General features: G+C 34.6%; 1 protein-coding gene and 1 pseudogene across 2 annotated transcripts; one reads left to right on the top strand and one right to left on the bottom strand.

The window, feature by feature from the left end:
• Positions 1–472: 472 nt before the first annotated feature.
• LOC118487960 (cell division control protein 2 homolog A) lies at positions 473–4,303 on the bottom strand. 2 transcript variants are annotated; one of them, XM_035984899.1, is made up of 9 exons: positions 4,167–4,303; positions 3,432–3,486; positions 3,161–3,345; positions 2,913–3,033; positions 2,638–2,811; positions 2,312–2,475; positions 2,140–2,227; positions 1,959–2,012; positions 473–814 (listed from the first exon to the last, which is right to left on the bottom strand). In XM_035984899.1, the coding sequence occupies exons 2-9, from the start codon at positions 3,438–3,440 to the stop codon at positions 725–727; spliced, it is 885 nt and encodes a 294-aa protein (XP_035840792.1). In that variant the 5' UTR covers positions 3,441–3,486; positions 4,167–4,303; the 3' UTR covers positions 473–724. The 2 variants fall into 2 exon arrangements, with proteins under 2 accessions (XP_035840792.1, XP_035840793.1); XM_035984900.1 differs by having other exon boundaries at positions 3,432–3,480; positions 4,167–4,290.
• Positions 4,304–19,034: 14,731 nt separating this feature from the next.
• On the top strand, positions 19,035–21,312 carry LOC110912545 (annotated as a pseudogene).
• Positions 21,313–22,314: the final 1,002 nt, after the last annotated feature.

Here is a 22,314-nt window from a genome sequence, read left to right as displayed (position 1 = left end):
GGGTCCGGGTTCGGGTTTTTTGTGCACCACTACCCCCTCCCCACTCTTATGCTTATTGGGTTGAAATTTGAAAATTGAAATGGGTTCAAAACTTCAAATGAGATGTCATCATCCTATTGGCCAGGTTCAAAGGGTTGAAATGGGTTCCACGATGGGTGCCTCCTCACCCTTAACATGAATTCATTCACCAAAAGAATGAACCATCTCCCACTTTGATAGATTAATTAGCATCTAGTGTTTACTACAAATACTTTTAGACCAAGTTTGGAAGGATGTATATTATGCCACATCACATGTAGGGGTGGGTGGTTTGGTCTTTGACTCTTTTGGTATAATTGATCAAACTAGCATACAGGGTCCATGCAAAATGCATCAATCACATGAAACAAACAAGTTTTAGATGCTCCAATTAAAGGATGCGGCCCTTGGAAAATTTGATGAAGACATCTAGCCAAATAATAGCACAAATCCGTACCACGCGCAAATTGCACACCAAACAAATCCATTGAAAGGAAATAAAAAGCATGATGATATGTCCTTCATCAAGAAAACTGTTACAAGGGATTTAAAACTTTTTAAGGATTCAGACGAACACGCACAAGCACAAGCCAATTCGATAATGGCTTAGCAACAAAGCACCTTAATTTTAAGGTTCCTAAAAACGCCACACATATATCACATAATCAAACCTTAAAAAAGGGCTCATGAAGACAACCTTGGTGGATTATGGCACGAATCCGATATCTTTGAAGTATTCATGCTCCAGTGCGGTCCGGGCTGTAATTCTTTTACTGGGATCCAAGCACAGCATTTTCTGAAATTAATTCATCATTATTTTATATTAGAACTTCATGCACTAAAAGTATGTCCATACTTAATCTCCTATAAACCATCCAAACACCCTGTTATCCGTTTAAAACATAATATGGTCCCTTGATGAACATAATATCAGTGCATTTCTGGTATGGTGTTATTGAGTAAAGTATATTTGATAGCCATATGCCTATATCTCATGCTTTGGTACCAATGGTCCCGTCACCCACATGACCTAGTCAAAAAGGGAGGTTTTCTTACACATTTATGTCAATGTCACTTCTACTATTGACAGAAACCATGACACCAAAAGGCTACAAGTGGTCACAACTTACACCATGAGGCGTGATATGCGAAAATATAATTTATTAACTCTGTGACCAAAACTTGTTTTCCTTATTTCCTATGCGCACATATCTACTTCCGTCCCACAAACATAATAGGAGCATGTTTTCCAATCTAATTCCAAATCAAAATTATCTGAAAACATGGTGTTCTGTTAATTATTTTATCAAAGAGAAATGCCATTTTCGTCCCTAGGGTTTGGTCAGTTTTGCAACTGTCGTCAAAGGTTTGTTTTTCCGCATCTGGATCCAAAAGGTTAAAAATCTCGCCATTTTCATCCGGACTCGTTAAATCCATCCATTTTTCTCCGTTAACTGAGGCAATTAAGACTTTTTTTTTTGCTAACTTAAAGGGCAATTCGGTCGTTTTCACTTTATGTAAAAAGACCAAATACCCCTGAAAAAAAACCGAATTGCCTTTTAAGTTAACAAAAAAGACGGTTTTACCTCTGACTCGACGGAGAAAAATGAACGGAGCTAACGAGCCAGATGAAAATGGCAAGATTCCAAACCTTTTGAATCCAGATGCGGAAAAACAAACCTTTGGACGAAAGTTGCAAAACTGGCCAAACCTCAGAGACGAAATTGGCATTTTACTCTTTATCAGAGGTTTTTCTTCATATATTCAACAGTTTGTCAACATTTTACTTAAAACAAGCGCCAATTTGAACATTAAATGTCATGAGACAGCGTGTACTGTGTAGTCTGATGTTTGGAAGTCCATTTGTGGAGCATGTGATGATGTGTAATTGATAATCAGTCAACAAATAAGAACTAAGGTAACAATGAGTTTAAACTTACACGTAAGAGATCGAGACCGGTTTTTTCAAGATTCGGGACCACGGTTGCCAGATCCTGAAAAGTAAAAGATGCACCGTTTAATTCTTTTAATAAAAAAATATCAAAAGTCTATAAACATTTATAATAGTAGGAATATCAAGGACCAAAGTAACAGATGGTATTAAATAAAAAGAATCATCACCTTTGATGACCACTTTGGAAAGGCGGACTTAAAGTCAGGCAGAGAAGTGACGCCAGGCCATGTCTCTTCATTTGGAGTTCCCATGATCCTATAATTATATAAATGATATGAATGACAGGTTTATAAAATAACTTTCACTTGTTTATAAAATCACAAGTTTCAAGGGATAAACCTGAAAATCTTGAAAAGTTCATCAATCTCTGAGTCTCCAGGAAAGAGTGGTCGCTGGTTCACCATCTCAGCAAATATACAACCAACGGACCACACATCAACAGGAGTAGAATAGTGACGGGACCCAAGAAGAATTTCGGGGGCTCTATACCACAGTGTCACCACCTAAAAGAAGTACACCAACGAATAAGTAACATACTAACATGTGGCATTGTTTTTTATTCCATGTGATTGATTTTATGGCGCTTAGGCGTATAAATAACAGAATAACAAGTCCATAGTATGATTATGATTAATGCCAAACGGAAAACATAACAATGAAATTACCTCATGTGTGAATGTCCTGACAGGGATACCAAAGGCCCTGGCCAATCCAAAATCGGCAAGTTTTAGTGCATTGGTACGGCGATCAATTAACAAGTTTTGAGGTTTTAGATCTCTGTGGAGAACTCTATGGGAATGACAATAAGCAATGCCACGTAGGATTTGATAAAGAAACGTCTGCAAATTTTAGAACATTACACAGTGTTTCATTTAATCGATTACATTAGTCTTCAAATTTAAGAAAGTAACATAATGTGTCAGAAAAAAAGTATGCTCACTTTTACAAGGCGTGGATCCTTTGAAAACTCTGGACACGAGTCCATGTGCTTCTTCAAATCAAGGTCCAGATACTCAAAAACTAGATACAATCGTTTGTCACTGTGCACAACATCCTGTAACCTGTCACCAAAATGTCACCATTTGCTTCATAAATCATAATCACCTTGTAGAACACTGAACATAAACTAAGAACACATACATACGAAATTATTTACTGCATCTAAGATGGTTCTAGAATTGAAACTACCTGACAATGTTTCCATGTTGCATCTCCTTCAACAGTGAAATCTCTCTGATAGCCGTGCTCGGGACACCCTCATCTTCTTGCTCCAAACGGATCTTTTTCAAAGCAATTGTTTCATTGGTCACTTTGTCACGAGCCTTGTAGACCACACCATATGTTCCTTCACCAATCTTCTCAACCTTCTCGTACTACATTTTTAAAAACAACATTAACAATCAAGTAGCAGAAGAACACAAATCACTAATATTCGACAAAAACTTAAAATGTATTATACCTGCTCCATCACAAGTCCAGTAAAACAAACTCAACTGGATAGTGGATATCTGTATCTATATCCATGAAACACCAATTAATAAAACCATTTAAAAAAAACTCCACTAATACCGAAACTGCGAAACAACATCGATACAACTACATTAACCAAACATATAACGATGAATACCTCAAAATGAGCAGCAACTAGCAGAAGAATAATTAATCATGACATTAGAAACTAAATTAAACAAGTTCAGAACAGAAGTTCGCAATGTATTGAAGTAAAATCGAACGAAACGAAATATCGATTCAACCGAACAACATTTGAGCCAAATCTATAAACACAAAAACGATCAAAAACCCTATGAATACTATAACTATGACATAATGAACAATCTGAGCATCCAAAACACAAATCAATTCAAAAAATATCTCCAAAATTACTCAATCTTCAACCCTAGATCAATAACAACTGAATCTCCAATCAAAATCAGTGAAAACTGTAACATTTCTAACAATGAGAACTCAAAATGCACAAACAATAATCATGAATGATCTACAATCAACATCACTGAAACTAAACATCAGTCAACTCAAATTAGGTCAAATCAGCAACGCGTGATGTCATTTTCAAAGTGAAATGTGTGGTTCAGTCAACAATATTCCAAATCATGTGCAAATTCAAAGTTAAAATCAAAAGAAATAAGTCAAAATCGAAGGATAATAAGCTTCGGTTAGTGGTGAAAACGGATACCTGAGATGAAGAATCGAAGCTTTTGTGTGAGAGAGAACAAAGCCTCTCACTAGGTTTTGGGGGAGAACACGTTGTGGGGGAGAAGATATATGGAAATGGTGTGTATTATTTAATCACCAAATACTACTTATTATTATTTTTTTTATGTATTTTTGTGACTTTATATGTATTTTTTTTAAATGATTGTTGTGGTTATGAATATAACAAATGAATTGGTGTTTGGGATTGCTTTTTCAAAATAGATTATGTGTTTTGAATAATTAGAATCAGATTATTAACTGTAACAAAACGTGTTGCAGAAAGATAATGTTTGGATTTGATTATGTTGTTTGATATCACAATAATCAGATAATCAACATTGTTTGGATTTGATTATGTTGTTTGATATCACAATAATCAGATAATCAACCATTTGAGTGTTTGGCAAGTATATATATTTTAAAAAATAAATAAGTGAAAACGTAAAAAATCAGTTTTTGGATTATCACGTTTTCCTGCAGCAAGGGGTGACCTACTTATGGATTATCACGTTTTGAACTCTACAAAACGTAAAAAATCACTTTTTAATATTTTTTTACCAAACACTCAAAATAGATCTTTTGCGATCTCAAAACACAATAATCAAAAAATCAGATTGAAAACGCAATCCCAAACACCCCCTGTTTTTATGTGTTGATGATTAAATTATGTGTATTTTTAGTAATACAAAATGATGTATCTTGTGTTATAACGAAATAATGAATAAAATAAGAATTTAATAATGACTAATACGGTTTCTTTAATACGGATTTCGTGACTATTAGCGTTTGTCTTCATGGAACACCCGTTGAAGCACAAAGGCTAGTGGGTGTGGTGATGGTTGGCGGCCTCCACTTTATAACCATTCTTCACATGAGGTGTGGTGATGATCCTCTTTTCCTTTACATTTTTTTATTATTTAAATATTAAATGATAAATGAATAAAACAGAGAAGAGAGATTGGGGATCGTGGCAGTCGTTGGAAATTCCACGATCATGATGGACCAAAGGGCGTGGGGCATGGACCGCATGGTGTTCCAGGTCCTCCGTTGCCCGCATGGCACCTCCACGATCCCTATACCCCATACTCTAATGGTAATGTGATGGATTAACTCACTAGTTTAAGATAGCACTTTGTGTTTTTGTGTTTAATCTTTCTTTATGGGAAATAGAATGAGCTTATGTTAAGTATTTGTTAACGAATCACATAACAAGAGCCTCTTGTTTTTTTGAATGGAACAAAGTGAAGAGAGTTATATCTCCTGTTTATTTTTCGTCACTCGTTCGTTAGAAATAATGAATAAAAGAAGTTAGTTTTGTTACTAAAAGTCTAAAACCAAACTAATAGAAATTATTTATAATTGATTAACACAATTTTTGACATGTAATTTAAATTGTTTAATAGTAATCAAGTAAAATGGACATTTTATTTGTAGCAAAAGTAACAACGATACATGGCCAACACAACATACGTGGATAAGGTGAACACCAATTCGACTAAACGTTGGTGAGTACAATTGCTACAAATTTGCTTTAATTGAAATTCATGCACGTCCTATGATCTTGATCATAGCAAAACCCTGTTTTTAATCTCAAATCTTTCGCTTAACATGTAATCCATTATTGCCTAGTGGAGATGGATTATAGATATAATCGAATGGTTCTGATGGTGTCACGATGATACGTTAGTGGTCCATCAGTGATCCGAATTTGCTGTTAAAAAAAAATTAAACACTAATTAGTTATGAATAACATTAAAACCATGTAGTACAACCATATATTAACCGTCAAGCATATGGGTTTACTCTCCGGTCTCCATAACCGAATGTACCGAAAACGTGTGCTCATAAAACATTTGTCTTATAGAATATTTTCAAATACCAATAGTCGGATTAAAAAAAAAAATCATTTTATTTATAAAAAAATATTATAGTAGTCACATTTTAGAACATGGGTAAGTGGCCATGAATGTACTCACGTGGCTTGGCATGTTCCTGCAACAACACCATTACACAACTCTCGAGTATAATTGATACACAGACAAATTCAACCTCATGGCAATTTTTTACTAAACGAGTCAGTTGGGTGAACTAAACTTAGAACATTAGCAAAGAAAACGGATAAGAAGTCACTCATAATTGAATAAGGGAATATGTCACAGAATAGAAACCAAGTTTCAAAAGTGTTCTAATTAGGTCACTCTTATCGTTTTTGTCTCAAATAGATAACTTCACATTCAAATCGAGTCATGTCCTTTTTTCTATGTGTCAAGTTAAAAATGAAGAACAAGATGTTGGGGTCGGATTATTTTAATATATGAAATTATAATTATTAAAAATAAAAACACTCTAATTACATTAAAAATTAAAAAAACAAGTTACAATTCACGTCATCACTCAAAGTTAGCATCAAATAAAAGGGAAAAAAGAAACAAAAATCTACATCACCATGGTTACTTATGAAATGGATGAAAAAACCTTTATTTTTAATGAAAAATGAATGTTGAGTGACCTGATTGAAACACTTTTGAAACTTGAGTGATCTAATTGGAACACTTTTAAAACTTGGTTACTATTCTACAAAGTTACCCCAATTTAAAACTATGAACATCAAGCGAACCCAACACAAAAACAAAAACAATATTAGTTTCCTTTTGTCTTTCTGATCCAAAATATATATGTCCCCTTTGTGACTTTTGATGTAATATTAGCTTTCATTTTGTCAAGTAAATTTACTTCCATCAAGGTAGAGTCAGCCTAACGTTTTTTAAAGGCCATAAGCAAACTATAAAGGTTGGGACCCTTTAAATTGGTATAAAGAAAACATCAGTTCAACTTCAAAGTATAAATTAGGAATTTAGGGCAAACAATGATTGAGTGAATCAAAATATATAGAAATTAGTATAAAAATAGCTGTTAACCAACCTGCATTATCTTTACGACACCACTAATTTCTCCTAATTTGGCCTCTGACTTCTTCCCAATCCGTGACTCCATTGAGCGGAATGAGCATGTGCGACGTTATAGAAAGCGAGAATGACTATGTCGGCCTAAAATAAACATGAATTACATATTGCTTGGATTTGGAATTGGGCCTCTTTTATTTTAAAAGTGATTTTTTTCAATTGAGCCTTGCAATAAATTTTGTTTTTATTTTGTTCATTTGAGCCTAATACATATATGCTATATAAAGATTTTTAAAAAAATTGAGGCCCTATTTTTTGGAGGCTCTAGGTCATTGTCTAGATTTAAAAGCTTATAGGTCTGGCCCAACATCAAGGTCATTTTACTTTAGTTGAGTTTACTTAAAATCACATGTTGAATATAAACGTTATTACAAGATAGGAGGTGTGACTTGTGAGTATAGAATTATACAAGACTATAATCTTTTCTAGCACATATAACCCATGGTTCAAGGGAAGGCAAATATTAAACAAAAAGTAAACCAAAAGTTTATGGATAGTATATAACAATTGAAACCGCTAAAAACTACATTGAGAAGAGATTGACATAGCTAACACACATAGTTACCTAATAGAGTCGGTTATTATTGTTAATTAACTCATGTAAGCTTCTGCAACACAATCGACTTGTATGAATTGTTGTCTACTTGATAATTGGTTTGAAACGGTTGTGGAACAGAGCACAATCTATTTAGATAATTAGATATCACTACCAATATAATTTTGTACTCATGGCAAAACTATAATCGTTTATAACATAGAGGAAAAGGAAAAATATAAAAATATTTGCAGCCCATCACGTTTTGACCATACTAAAGATTGTATGCATAGATAATTTCGTGTTTGATCTATTATCCAACCTACTCATCCTATGAAGATGAGAAAATGGGAACGGATGTGGTACAAATAAGAGATTTGTTATTATTTTGATGGCATGTAACAAATTTTATTGTTACTCTTGACATTATGTATTTAATTGTTGGTGGTGATTAATGGTTATTATCTATTTGGTTTGTTAGCTACGATTAGTAGTTGAAAAAATAACAATAATTGATTGAAGTTATTGGAGTTTTTAGCATACAAATATTAAACAAAAGGTAAATCAAAATGTTATAAATATTATAATTCATTTGATGCATTAGGTAGGTGTGTACTTGACAAAATATTTCGCTTTCAAATGAGGAGTACGAATTTGAAGTGTATATCCATATGTTGTAATACTAGAGAGTGTTTGGTTGATTATTTGATTAGAAAAACTTTTAGTAGGGTATTTAACGTCATCATTTTCTTAAACTGTAAGGATTTGTAGGATATTTTGTTTAATCTCTAACACTAAAAACTTCAGGGTGTAGAATAATAAGAACTTTCAAAGAATAAAGATAAGTCGCAGGCATACCTAATGATTAGACCATGAGGTGTGGTCATGTGGAGATTTGGTATGGAAAATGTCACGTAGGTATAACATTATTTTCATACGGTTTTCAAATATGGGAGGTGTGGTTGTACTTTACATATCCAAGCTCCACACCCGTGATATGTTTATTTTTGAGTTTTGACTAAAAAACGAAAAAGATAATTTTGTTAACTCACATTCAAGCTACATGCAATTGGAATTCTCCACACCAAACTAAGAACGCCATGGCCACGCCTATGGCGGCATGGTGTTCCACACCATGGCTGGCTGAAGGCCACCTAAGACCATGCCATGGACCACAAAGTTATAACCCACCACGGTCTTACTTTCGTGAGTGGAATAATGAGTTCGATTTTTTTTTAAAGTGGTCCCATGTGTAAATTAATAATTCGCATCATGGGTAAATTAGTATTTTTAACCAAAAAAATATAGAATGTATAAGAATTCACAACATGTGTATTCCGATCGTATCAATTTTCTTAAGTGGTTTTGAATGAAAAAAATCTTAATTTATCCATGTTCGTCTACCTCTTTTACTTTATATAAAGCATATGAAATTATTTGGAAGTAAAGCAAAAGACATCGAAACAAACAAAAAATAAAAGTTATATGTGGATTCAAGAATCAAATTGAGTATCACTTTTCGTAAGGTGCAACATAATCTTATAATTCAAAGTTTTGGCTCATATTTTACACATGTTATATGTTGCTAAAAATTTGCTTAATAAGAGTATTTTGTCACACTTGATTACATTCTCATTGCCGGTGGTTCGTGATTGGAGCATTGATATTTGCTAACTGATCCGATAGCATCTTTAGTATGACAATCCAAAATCTCAAGGTAAAAACCATTAGTTTCGAGTTTATAAATTAATTTATGTACTTATTTTATTCCACAAAATTAATTTTACACTTACCTAATTTATAGTGTGCAAACGGTAATTTGAAACCAAATCCTTTTGTGTTGAACCGACCCGAACCGTTTTACCAAAGCCTGACCCCGCTGCCATTGGGGCCCAACCCGTTACCCGCTTTAAATTGTGGCTCACACAGTGGCGGATGTACCTCTTAATAAGGGGTAACCTACGTTGTCCCTTAACGTTCCGACGGTAGTGTAAATTTAATTTAAATTTTGAAAAATTTTGACGTTTTTTTCTATTTCGTCACCCCTTTTCTTTGAAATGTTGCCCCTAAAGGGTTTTCTAGATCCGCCACTGAGCTCACACCCATCGTCGAATGACTTACTTTATTAATTGGTTTTGGGCCACCTAATTAAGTTGGGCTTGCATTAGTTCGATTAGTGATATGATCTGATTGTTTATAATAGGAGTTGCGTAAGTAAAGATTTCATGCTTTGCTGTTAGTAATAAAAACTCATGTTTGCTTGTAAATAAAACTAGTTATTAGACCCACGCGTGTTGCGGCGTGTGTATATTGCAAATATTGAACGAATTAGTTCAAGCGTTATGTGATGCGTATACCATATGAAAATGCGTGTTTTGACATATCCGATTTAACTCAATAGCATCGTAGTTGGATCAAAATGTTAAGAATGTTAAGTAATCAAATTTATACTGTACAATCATAAAAGTATTTATATGTGACCTGACTCATACATAGGAAATGTACAAAAAAACATAAAAGTGTATAAAGGGAAAACTGACACGTGTAAGCAAATGATAACAAACAAAAGCAGTACGCAACACATATAATACTTATTTTCACTATAAAATCTTATGTCTTGTTATGTTTTTTGGAGCCGAGGGTCTCATTGAAAGTAGCCTATCTATTCCTTGGGATAGATGTGACACCCTGTGTTTTCAAATCTCAAAGTCAAAGTCAAAGTCAAAGTCAAGACTGACTTCTTTGACTGTAATTAGTCTATTTTACGTTTTGTTTTAGTTGTATTATGTGGAGTAAGTGTTGTTAATCAAAGAATCGAAGTAATCGAATGCTTAATCGACGCGAAACGTTTTACGACCTTGAATAGTAGGAAGTAACAATGCGATAAAGTTAATCAATCAATAATCAAGCTAATCAAATCATCAATCGAACTCGAAACTCGAATTATGCATCTTTGGTGTTATTATACGTGTGTGTGTGCCTTATGTGTTACTTGTGTGTGTTTACTTTATATTGTGTGAGGTGAGCAATCGAATCGAAACTCGAAACTCAATCGAACTCAATCGAAATCGAATTATGATAAATGGTGGGGAAAAGATAGTGTGAGATATAGATGCTTGTATGTTAGATATAATGGTTGGGATTAAAAGTAATTTGAATAGGAAACTTTATCATATTCGTATCGTCTTCAATCGAAATTGAAATATCAGAAATCATCGCACCGAACGCTCAAAACAGGCTGTTGATCGATCAGGCTTTCAGCCGATCGAACAGCCCAGCCGATCGGACGGACTGTTCGATCGAGCAGGCTATCCGATCGGGATGCCTGGCCGATCGGCCAGCTCTTTCCTCTTTGGGAAGCCTATAAATAGCCCTGTCATTGTCATTCTTTCCACTTTTGGAAACTCTTTGACCGACCAGCTTGTGTTCTTCACTCTTTCTCAGATTTCCCTCAATCCCGGTAAGATTCCGTCCTAAATCTTGTACTTTATTGATCTATGCATACTCCTACACCTTTCTATCTTTCAAATCTTACTTTTTAACCGTGAAATCATCAAGATTCAAGTGTTCTAGGATGATGTCATCATGGTGTTCTCGAAGAACTTCATGTTTTGGCCTCAATCCACCAAGAACCACTTGGATCTAGCCGATTTCCACATAAACAAACAAGGATCCATCACAGATCTGAACATTTACACGGTGTGAAGGATTGAAAGAAGGATTTTCCAACTTTCTTTCAACTCTTTTACACTCAATGCCTTCAAACCGGTAGAAACGGAGCTTGAGCCAACTCACTAATCATGCTAATAGTTGTGTGGTTCAAGATTCGGATTCTATCTACGAGGTTCACCGATTTCGGGTTAAAACTTTAAACTCCATTCCGAACCGTTCATTGGCCGGATTTGGGTGATTCCTATCCGAGCAGGAGAAACAAGTAAGAACGAGGGTTCTATGGTTTAACTCGTTGTCAAAATACCTCGATATAACGACAAACAATTCACAACTGCCAAGTGTTAGACGAACAGGATGACCAGGTCAGAAAGCTGACCGACCGGTCTGACTGTCCGATCGGACAGTCCAGCCGATCGGACATGCCAGCCGATCGACCGGGACAGCCGACCGGCTAACATGTGGCCCCACTCTTTAACAATTTCATGAAGTCTAGTATTGAACGAAGTGCTGTTCGATCGAACTACTGTTTGAATACATTACTCTTCGGATCATGAGATACTATGCTTCTACACCTAATCGATTTTTAACTTGTTCGAAGCAGTGGAGTGCCAACCGATCGAACATACCGTCCGATCAGGTGACACCCTGCTGAGAACTTGATTACTGAAGTACCTGACCGATCGGTTAAGCCGACCGATCGAACGACCCGTTCGATCGATCGACCTGAAAGGTAAGGATACTTCAATGTTTTAAAATACTGCAACAAAAACCTCAAAAGTTCAAACCATCATACACAAACACATCCTACTCAAAGGAAGAAACAATCCACTCGAACAGCCAAGCCGCTCGGCTTATCGACCGACCGGGCAGGCTGTCTGAACGGACTGTCAAACCGAACGAACAAGCCGTCCGATCGAACCTACCGTCCGATCGACCAGGCTGTTCGACCCATCAACACTTGTATCCGTTTCACGCGTCACTCATCCTTATACTATCGAACTATTCAGGCTAATCCTACTCTCAAGCGCTCCCTTGAATTCATCAACCGCTGTGAGTATACTCGAACACTTTTTGCTTTAGCACTTTTGGGTGTTACATACGTTACTTATTCTAAATCACAATCGAACACACTACTCAATTACTTTATACGCTAACCGTTACTGCATGTATTACGTGACTAAATGAATGCTTGTTGTTATGTTTACACGTGGAATGCTCTCTACCTGCCTTAACGACATAGTACTATAGTTTGGACTCCGCACCCGTTCACACGGGGGTTGTTAAGGACAATTACTTGCATGGATTACAGTGGTAATCATGTATTGCGAACTGCCTCGGGCAGTCAACCCGCAGTCATTGGTATCGATAGATCCATGTCGATAATTAACATGCTTCGTTTTCCTCTGTGTACGTGCTGGTTATGCGTAAACTATTTCGAACTCTATATGCTATTATCAAACTTGTATGCTCACCTTTACATTATATGTATTGACTTTATTTTAACATATGTGACAGGCAATTAGGATGCTTATCTGCTAGGAAGGCGAGCTTAAAATAAGCGTCTAGAGCATAGTTGTCTGTAGATCTTGCAGATCTAGTCTCTAGAAGCATTTGAACAATATTTATATTTTATTTTATTTGAATCTGAGTTGTCGGAACAGAATACTTGCCTAGATGTTTATCTGTAATAATTTGTTTTACTATTTGGAATACGGTATGGGACGTATTATTTAAACTGAATGGTAATGATAGTTGTTGTGGAAACTTCTGGACAATCTGTTTCGCTCAGTGCCATGCCCCGATGATTCCGCCATTGGTTGGGGTGTGACAATAGATATAAGGCTTGCCTACATCACACCCTCCTTATACCCTATTAGTAGCTTTGCTATAAATGGAATTATACGAAGTAAAGTTGTTGTTTACAATTTTAAACAAATCAAAATAGTCGTTTGGCGCACACAATAGCGAACAAAAAAAGTAAACAACACCTTTCATGTTCTAAATATTGCAAAACTAAATATAAGGTTGAACAAATTATTTAAGTTGTAGTATAATGACATTCACGAACCACATTCTACATTTTACCTCCCAAACAAACCACTATTTTAACTACTCTTCAATATATATTCTAATTGAATAAATATAAAAACTTTAAGGCCAGGTGGTGTGGACTCGTGCCCTTACCACCTCACCCTTTATAACGCTCCATAGCGCCCCTTCCCTATTTCCTTAGCGTCAAAGGGGCGCTATCCTTAACCTTCGCCAAAGAGATAGTGGGCGTGAATGGCTGCATCTGGTGGGCCCCGTGCTTCTTGACCAATGAGATTTTGTTTATTTCTTTCTTTTTTAATATTTAATTTGGGGGGGGGGGGTAGTGTGGCTTTAGAGCATTCACGGGCATCAAATTCTGTGTGTGGTGTTTTTAAAATATAAAGAGTATAAAAAGTGGTTGTGAGTGGAGAAGAGAGAAAATGTTACTGTTCATCTGTATATTTGGGGGGACACTGGTCACCCCCTATAATTTTTTAATATATTTTGAAAGTGTTGTGAGTGGAGGAGAAAGAAAAGATATTAATAAAGGTATAAAAAATATTATTTAATTGAAAAGGACAGAGAAACTGTGGTGTTTTTTAGTGTAATTTAGGAAGAAAATATGGTGAGATGGATGTGAATGCTCTTATCCCACACCATCATTGTTAAAGGGGGCATCATTTTTATCCCAAAATCTATTTGGCGTTTACATGGCGTGATAAAGCCCCTAGAGGCTTTAAACCACACCCCCAGCCTAAGCGGAAACAAATAAATAACCTTAGTGAAATTTCTTGCTATCTGGATCAATCTGCTCAACCCAAAATATATTTTCAATTAGGGTTTTAACCATCCTTCAACACCTTATCAAACACACCTACAAAACAGAGTCTTACTAAATTAAATCAATCAAAACAATATAGTTCTTGAATCACTAAAAATTAAAACACCATCAGACATGTTAGACACCAGTTCTTAGTCAAACTCGGATATAGCAATTGGATCAGTCCAATCGGTCTTTTAAACAGCCACAAACACATGCATGTTTCAATCTTAATCGAAACAGACTATGAAACTTGACTGGTTGTTCCGTATTTGGACCTAATAGTTCACAATAGGGGTGTGCAAAAAACCGAATTAACCGAACCATAACCGAATTAACCGACAAACCGAACCAAATAAAAAACCGGTGGGTCGGTTGATGGTTTTTCTAAAAACCGAAAGTAGCGAGTCGGTTATGGTTATCAACGTTTCCATGCCCACCATAACCGAACCGAACTGACATGTAATAAATCTTTTATAGGATTTAGGACTTTTCACTATTTTTTAATAGATGATTGTTTATTTGAATTTATGGAATATATCTTATCACTTTATTTGAATATTCGGTAAGAATCGATATTAATATTACAGATTATAATGTATTTTTCATATTGTGCAACATACTAATATATACAAATATGTAATAACAATTTATTCCATGTAAAAAATTAAGCTATTTTTAGATAGGCTAAATACACGGTTAACCACCCATAACCGACCCGTTATAACCGTTAAAACCGATTAACCATAACCACCGTAACCGATCGGTTATGGTTATCCATTAACCGACATCGTGCTTTTGGTTATGGTTTTAGGCCAAAACCGACCCATGCACACCCCTAGTCCACAACATCCATTCTTCGTTCCTGAAAAAAAAAACGAATGAAGCAATAACCAAATTCAGACCTATAACATGCTTTAATCTTTAAAACTCATAAGGCTCAGAATCATCATACCCTAATTCTGAAAAAATCCAAACTCATAACCACATCATCACAGTCAGATTGTTAACAACATCGACAAAAACGAAAAAAAATCAAAGCCAGAGGCAGAGAGCAACAGAGGTGTCACACATCCGTTTCTCTCAAAAGTCGCATCTCTTAGGAAATGATTGAAATCAAAGAAATACATTTGATGCTCCGATGAGAGCAACCTTTAAGAGAGAGAGAATGTGAGAGATTTTAGAGAGGAATGGAAGAAGCCACATTAGATAAGGGAATAGCAAAAGATAAAAAATAGAAAGTGGTGGGACTTGAACCGACGCTAAAGTGGCTCCATTCAAACCACTTTATCAAATTGTCCAAGTACAACAATTGAGCAAACTAAAAGGTCTATATACAATAACAATTATAAAAAAACTAGAAAAAAAATCAAGAACCTATAGCATCATGCCACATGGCAAGTATACTATTCATAATCTTCTAAATTTAATAAAGGGATGATAGTGATAATGATAATTGAACAAATTAAAAAATAAGTATATATAATTAAATTATATTTATTGCATGAGAGAAAATTAACTTATTACATGGTAGTTGATGATTATTAAATTTAGAAAATCTATATCTTCGATAAAGCAAACCATTGGGGGACACATGTCACCCTATGGTTGATGCCAAATAAGTATCCACCTAGGCATACATGTGGCATATCTCAAATGAGAGGACATGTGGCATTGCTCTAAGTGTCCGATTGAATTTGGCTTCTCACATACGCTATACTCTCTCTCTCTCATTCTCTCATTCTCTCAAAATCTATCATACACCCTCTGCGAAACCCTAATCGGCGATTCATCTTCCGACCGACCCTAATCGGCGATTCCTCTGCTTTCCCTTTCAATCGATCCTGTGTGAAGAGGTATCAACATTACTTCGAACCCTAATTCGCATCACTGTATCCTTTATACAATCATATATATTTACTTATATGGAATATTATTGTTGTGTTATCATTGATAAAAGATATAGTATAAACACCTAAAAAGTACCTAACTTAATCCTTTAAAACACTATTTTCTTAAATTTTATTGTCAAAATAAACAAAATGTAATATGATAATAATTAATATATGTTACTTTAATTAGTATATCTTGATCATCATGCATTCTACATTTTAAAAAAGGAATATTAGATTTAAATAACCCTAATTTTCATCAACTGACCGATAGTACTCCCAACTTTCGATTTGTATCACACTACTACCAACTTTCAATATATTGTCTGAAAGCACTTCCGAACTAACTAAACTTTAACCCAGTTAGTTTTTTGTTGATGTGGAACTTCTGTGGTGACATGGCATTTGAAGTCAAAAAAATTGATGATGTGGCAGCTGACGTGGCGTCTGAGTTAGCTTTTATGATGATGTGGCAGCTACCGTGGCATCTAGCTTGGGTTTTTGATGATGTGGTAGCTAACGTGGCACTGGTTTGGTGACGTGGCAATTGATGTCAGCAAACTAGGTTAGTTTGGAGTACTATTGGCTAATAAGTTAAAAGTTGAGAGTGGTGTGGTACAAATCGAAAGTTGAGAGTGTTATCGACCAATTGATGAAAGCTCAGGTTATTTAAATCCAATATCTTTTTTAAAAATGTATATACATTTGTGTTTGATAAAATTTAAATGGTCCAACCCGCAAAGTTCGCGAGTGATAATTCCTATATTAATAGAATTAATCATTTACCCAGACTTTTATGTGGAATGTGATTAGTAGGAAATAGTTGTACCAAACTTTAGTGAAAATTTAAAACAATATAATAGTCTTGAAATAATTATATGTTTAAGCATAAAACTGACATCTTTATATAAATACGTGGTTTATAGATTTTCGTTGGTATCTTTATATAAATAGGTGGTTTATAGATTTTTCAATGTACTTTTAAGTGGGAGAGTTGAAGTTACATGGTATTAGGTAGTATGCTAATTGAAAGACCAGACTTCATTGGTAATAGGTAATATTTTGTTTTACCAATTTCACATGTTATATATAGACTCATTTATTTATAAAGGGTCAAACTTTTCACATGTGATGGAAGATGCAAAATAAAAAAAAATGGTAGCATCGAGGTCACTAGAGATTATGAAGATTGGTGAGTTGATGGATGTGTTGATAAATGTAGATTGTAATGATCAAATATCTATTACCTATAAAGTTAACCCATTCATTTATTTATTTTATAATCTTCTAATACAAACGGTTGCATTTTTTTTTTGATTTTTAATTATAGTAATTATTTACATTTGCTTATTAATGATAATTGCATCATAGATTTGTATCTCTATATTTAAATAAATTTGTTAAATATGTGTAATAAAAGTTTAACAATTTTCATTATATATGGAAAATAGAATAACCATGGTTTTACATATTATTTGTCTTTAAATAACTTTTTCTTATAAATATAGATAATACCTAAAGCATCTTCATCCAATTCAAAGGTTTATTATCAAGGAAGATGCTTAACTGTTTTTTTACGTTTTCTATCAAACAACAAGATGAATTCTTGGGTATGTTGATGTTATAATTATTTTTATTTCTTTATTATATGTTTGTATTAATTCTTACTTTGCATATAGATTTATGCTATGATTATGAACGAATAAAAGAGAAGTTTGTTGTTCTCAGTATTACATTTTATTAATTTTTACTTATATAGACGTTCTTATCATTTATTCATCCACCTTATTCATCATGCAATTTTTCATTTATTAATATATATGTATGTATTTTTTTGTACAAAGATAGATTAACAACCCATGAGTATTCACAGGTTATAACCTAGTCTTCAATAAAGCAAACCATTAGGGGACACATGTCACCCTATGGTTGATGTCAAATAAGTATCCACCTAAGCATACATGTGGCATATCTTAAATGAGAGGACATGTGGCATTGCTCTAAGTGTCCGATTGAATTTGGCTTCTCACATACGCTATACTCTCTCTCTCATTCTCTCAAAATCTATCATACACCCTCTGCGAAACCCTAATCGGCGATTCATCTTCCGACCAACCCTAATCGGCGATTCCTCTGCTTTCCCTTTCAATCGATCCTGTGTGAAGAGGTATCAACATTACTTCGAACCCTAATTCGCATCACTGAAAGATCTTCAATAACAAGGTACGAACCTGATTTCTTTCTTTTAACATCTTGATTTGGTTATTGTTTAACATTTAATGATGATTTGTTTTGGATTTGTTTTGGTTTTGCATTCGTTCGCATCTAGGGTTTTTTCATCTTCAATCTATATATCTTTTCTGAATCTTTAATTGATATTTGAAGTATATATGTAATTAACTAATTATGTAACTGGGTTTAGTTTTAGTTAGAAAGTTGGTGTAGAATCTGGGAATTTGAAATTAATATATGTGGATTTTAAATTAGAATTTCAGAATTTAAGATGTGGTCATACGAAGATGGAACTAATTATTTAGCCATGGCTAAATGAGTGGGTAAGATTATGAGTTTTTTTAATTGATCTACTATTTAAGGTAATTTCAGAATTTAAGATGTGGTTATACGAATATGGAACTAATCATCTCTTTTATTCATTATGTTGTTACTGATCAATTTAGATCAAAAACATAGTTGACAAATTGATTGTTTTATAGAGTCTGGTACTGGTGGGAAGACTAAGGTTGGAATTAATGGTATGTTATTGTTGTTTTTAATTCTTCTTTCTAAGGATGGTGATGTGATATTAAGGTAATTTATGTGCTAATTGTGCACATTTAAGGTGTATGAGATTGAAATTTGGGCTTCAGTTTTGACAAATTACTTTATCTTATGAAAGTGAACATGTATATCATTTTGTTTGTTACGGTCTATAAGCATGGATATTGAAGAGCATTGTCGTGTTAACCTTGCAGGTTTTAGAAGAATTGGAAGGCTGGTATCGAGAATAGCAACATTAGAGATGATATCGAGGTTGTTGCGGTCAACGACCCTTTTATTGATTCCAAGTACATGGTAAGGATGAACTTTACAATAACTATGATTCCTTTTGATTAGTGATTGGTCTAATGTTTTGTCACTTTTAAGTCCAAATATTGCTCGACGGTGCATCAAACTCTGGCCTTTTAAATGTCATGCAATGAAACATAGTAACATACAACTAAACGTTAATAGGACATAAGTAGATGTGAGGGTTATAAAAGTGTATTTGAAAGATATCCATGAAATGAATGTCTTCTCCAGGCTTACATGTTGAAGTATGATTCTACACATGGCCCATTTAAAGGAACTATCACGGTTGTTGATGAATCCACTTTGGAAATCAATGGGAAGCATATTAAAGTTACTAGTCAAAGGTATATAAGTGGTCTTCGTTTGGTTAATAGCTTTTTTTTACCTTTGTTACTTGTGAAATGAGCTTCTATTTGTTTTACCCTAAACGTTAAGTTCATGCGTGTTCAGAGACCCTACAACCATCCCTTGGGGTGAATTTGGAGCTGACTATGTTGTAGAGTCTTCTGGCGTTTTTACAACTCTTGATAAGGCTTCAGCACACAAGAAGGTAAAAAATCACGGTTTTGTTTACTTAAACTTTTAAAGGACATTTATACCCATAGGTTGACTTTTTTGTCAACGTGCAGGGTGGTGCAAAGAGGATGGTGATCTCACCTCCATCAGTTGATGCACCTATGTTTGTTGTAGGAGTTAACGAGACCACCTACAAGCCAAACATGGATGTTGTATCCAACGCAAGCTGCACCACTAATTGCTTGGCTCCTTTGACCAAGGTACAACTTAATTTTAGTTTTCTGCAATTGTGATTTGTGGGCCTCGTGGTTTAAACAGAACAGCATTTACAAATTAAAATAGTCTTGCTGATGTTGAAATGCTCCACTTGTACAGGTGGTTCATGAGGAGTTTGGTATTGTTGAAGGTCTGATGACAACTGTGCAAGCAACCACAGGTCTGTTTATGTTTGTGCATGTACATGTTTAAAAATTATAAACCGTCTTCCTTCCTTTCATTTATTAAAAATCATGATTATATTATTTTGTCCATAATTGTTCAGCTACATAAAAAACCGTTGATGGGCCTTCAATGAAGGACTGGCGTGGAGGTCGTGGTGCTGCACAAAATATCATCCCCAGTTCAACTGGTGCTAAGGTATACAACTATACAAGGGTCTTCAACTAACACACATTTTTAAATTATCTGATCGGTTAAAAGTGAAAACTTTTTAATTTCTTACTTTGCATATGCTTAATTTCTGAAATTTGCAATTATTTGGGCTGTTCGAAGATGAAAAGAGATTGTGAACACATAAGTTTTATTGTTTTATGTAAAATTACAGGCTGTTGGGAAGGCGTTACCAGAACTAAATGGAAAATTGACCTATGGCCTTTAGAGTCACGACAGCTAATGTTTCTGTTGTGGATTTAACTTGTCGACTTGAGAAGAGTGCTTCTTATGAAGACGTTAAAGCTGCAATAAAGTATGCCATCTAATATTACACTATTAAGTCTATTGTAGTTATCGCATACTTAGCAAGTTGCCTCATAACGGTCTCTTTGTATTGAAGGTATGCTTCTGAGGGTCCCATGCAAGGAATCCTTGGGTACACTAATGAAGACGTTGTCTCCAATGATTTTGTTGACGATTCCAGGTCATTTTAGGGTTCATTTTGGCTTTTGACTTTTTTATATTTGAGTAGACTGATGAAGATGTTGACTTTGACCATTTTGCAGGTCAAGTATCTTTGATGCAAAGGCCAGCATAGGGCTAAGTGCATCATTTGTGAAGCTGGTGTCCTGGTACGACAATGAGTGGGGTTACAGGTAACAAAGCATGTCTTGCTCTTTGTCATTCGGGCCCGTCTGGCTGCCTGTTGTGGGATTGTGGGTTACTTAGTGAGTGTTTAAAATTGATTTGTGCAGCAATCGGGTGTTGGATCTGATTGAGCATATGGCATTGTCGCAGCCTCCAACTGAGAGCATAATGTCTCGAGTTCTTTTTTCTTGAAATGATAGTGTAGAATTGAACCAATGGTTCGATATTTGAACCGGACTGGATGGTAGCTCTATTGTCATGGGTTTGACACAAACATGGGAAATAAAAAGTATTTGGTTGGCATTTGCTATCTTATAAATCATTTTGACGTGTTTTGCATTTGTTATTGAACTCAAAAACCTTACAATTGTTTCCTCACCATAGATGCTCATAAGATATTCTTGCCACAAAAACCTTACACACCCAATTTGTTTGTTTTTTGAAACTGATTGAGTGGTTAATTAGTGCATAAAATTAACATACATTACACACCTGTATTGGTCTTCAAGAATCTTGAACACTTGGGTAATTGTGGGAAATTTCTTATCTTTATCGTACTCTGCATAAATACAATATCCTTCTAGTACCTTCTTTTGAAATAAATAGTGTTATTCATGTAAGAAATGTTTAGACATGGTGTAGAATGACATGCTGGGAAAGGATAACATGACACTAAGGAGCTTAAGTTGAAATGGTTAAGGCAACAAATTGGTTTGGTTAGTTAATAGTCAGCACCCTTTGTTACAAGAATTCAAGAAAACATAGTTTTGGCTTTATCTGGTGTATCAATGTTTGAGATTGAAGGAAAATGGTTGATTAATAAGTTCATTTGAAATAAGAAAGGTTGTAACATAAGTTTATATTTATTTGCATGTTTATCTGTACTTTTATTTTATTATTCTTGCAGCACACATATTACTTGTGAGTCATACATTTACAGCTACGTTGTGGCTAAGCCTCTACCATTTAACAAAGAAATGTTATAGATCAATGCCTATTGGACATACAAAGTTTTAAAAGCCAAAGTTAAAGGAATTCGCACACAAGGTTTGTTAATATCTTTTATTCATGGAAGGTATTATTTGATTGTTATTTTGATTCTAGGCAAGTCAGACATGTTTAGTAACATGCAAAAAGTGGTCAGGTCAAGATGAATGCTATTCCAGTTCTGTAGAAAGTTTTTAGATAATTAAGTTTGTTATATAGGATTACAAAAGTTGAATCATCAATTATAGATATAATTTGAACAAAGAGATTAAGAGGTGTCCAATAAATCAGCAAAATTTCCGACTCGGCTATTTTAGGGGCAGGGTGAACCAACTTGAATAACC

The sequence above is a fragment of the Helianthus annuus genome, chromosome 16, assembly GCF_002127325.2.
Source record: "Helianthus annuus cultivar XRQ/B chromosome 16, HanXRQr2.0-SUNRISE, whole genome shotgun sequence".
Classification (NCBI taxonomy): Eukaryota; Viridiplantae; Streptophyta; class Magnoliopsida; order Asterales; family Asteraceae; genus Helianthus; species Helianthus annuus.
This window is presented reverse-complemented; position numbering and strand designations above follow the sequence as displayed.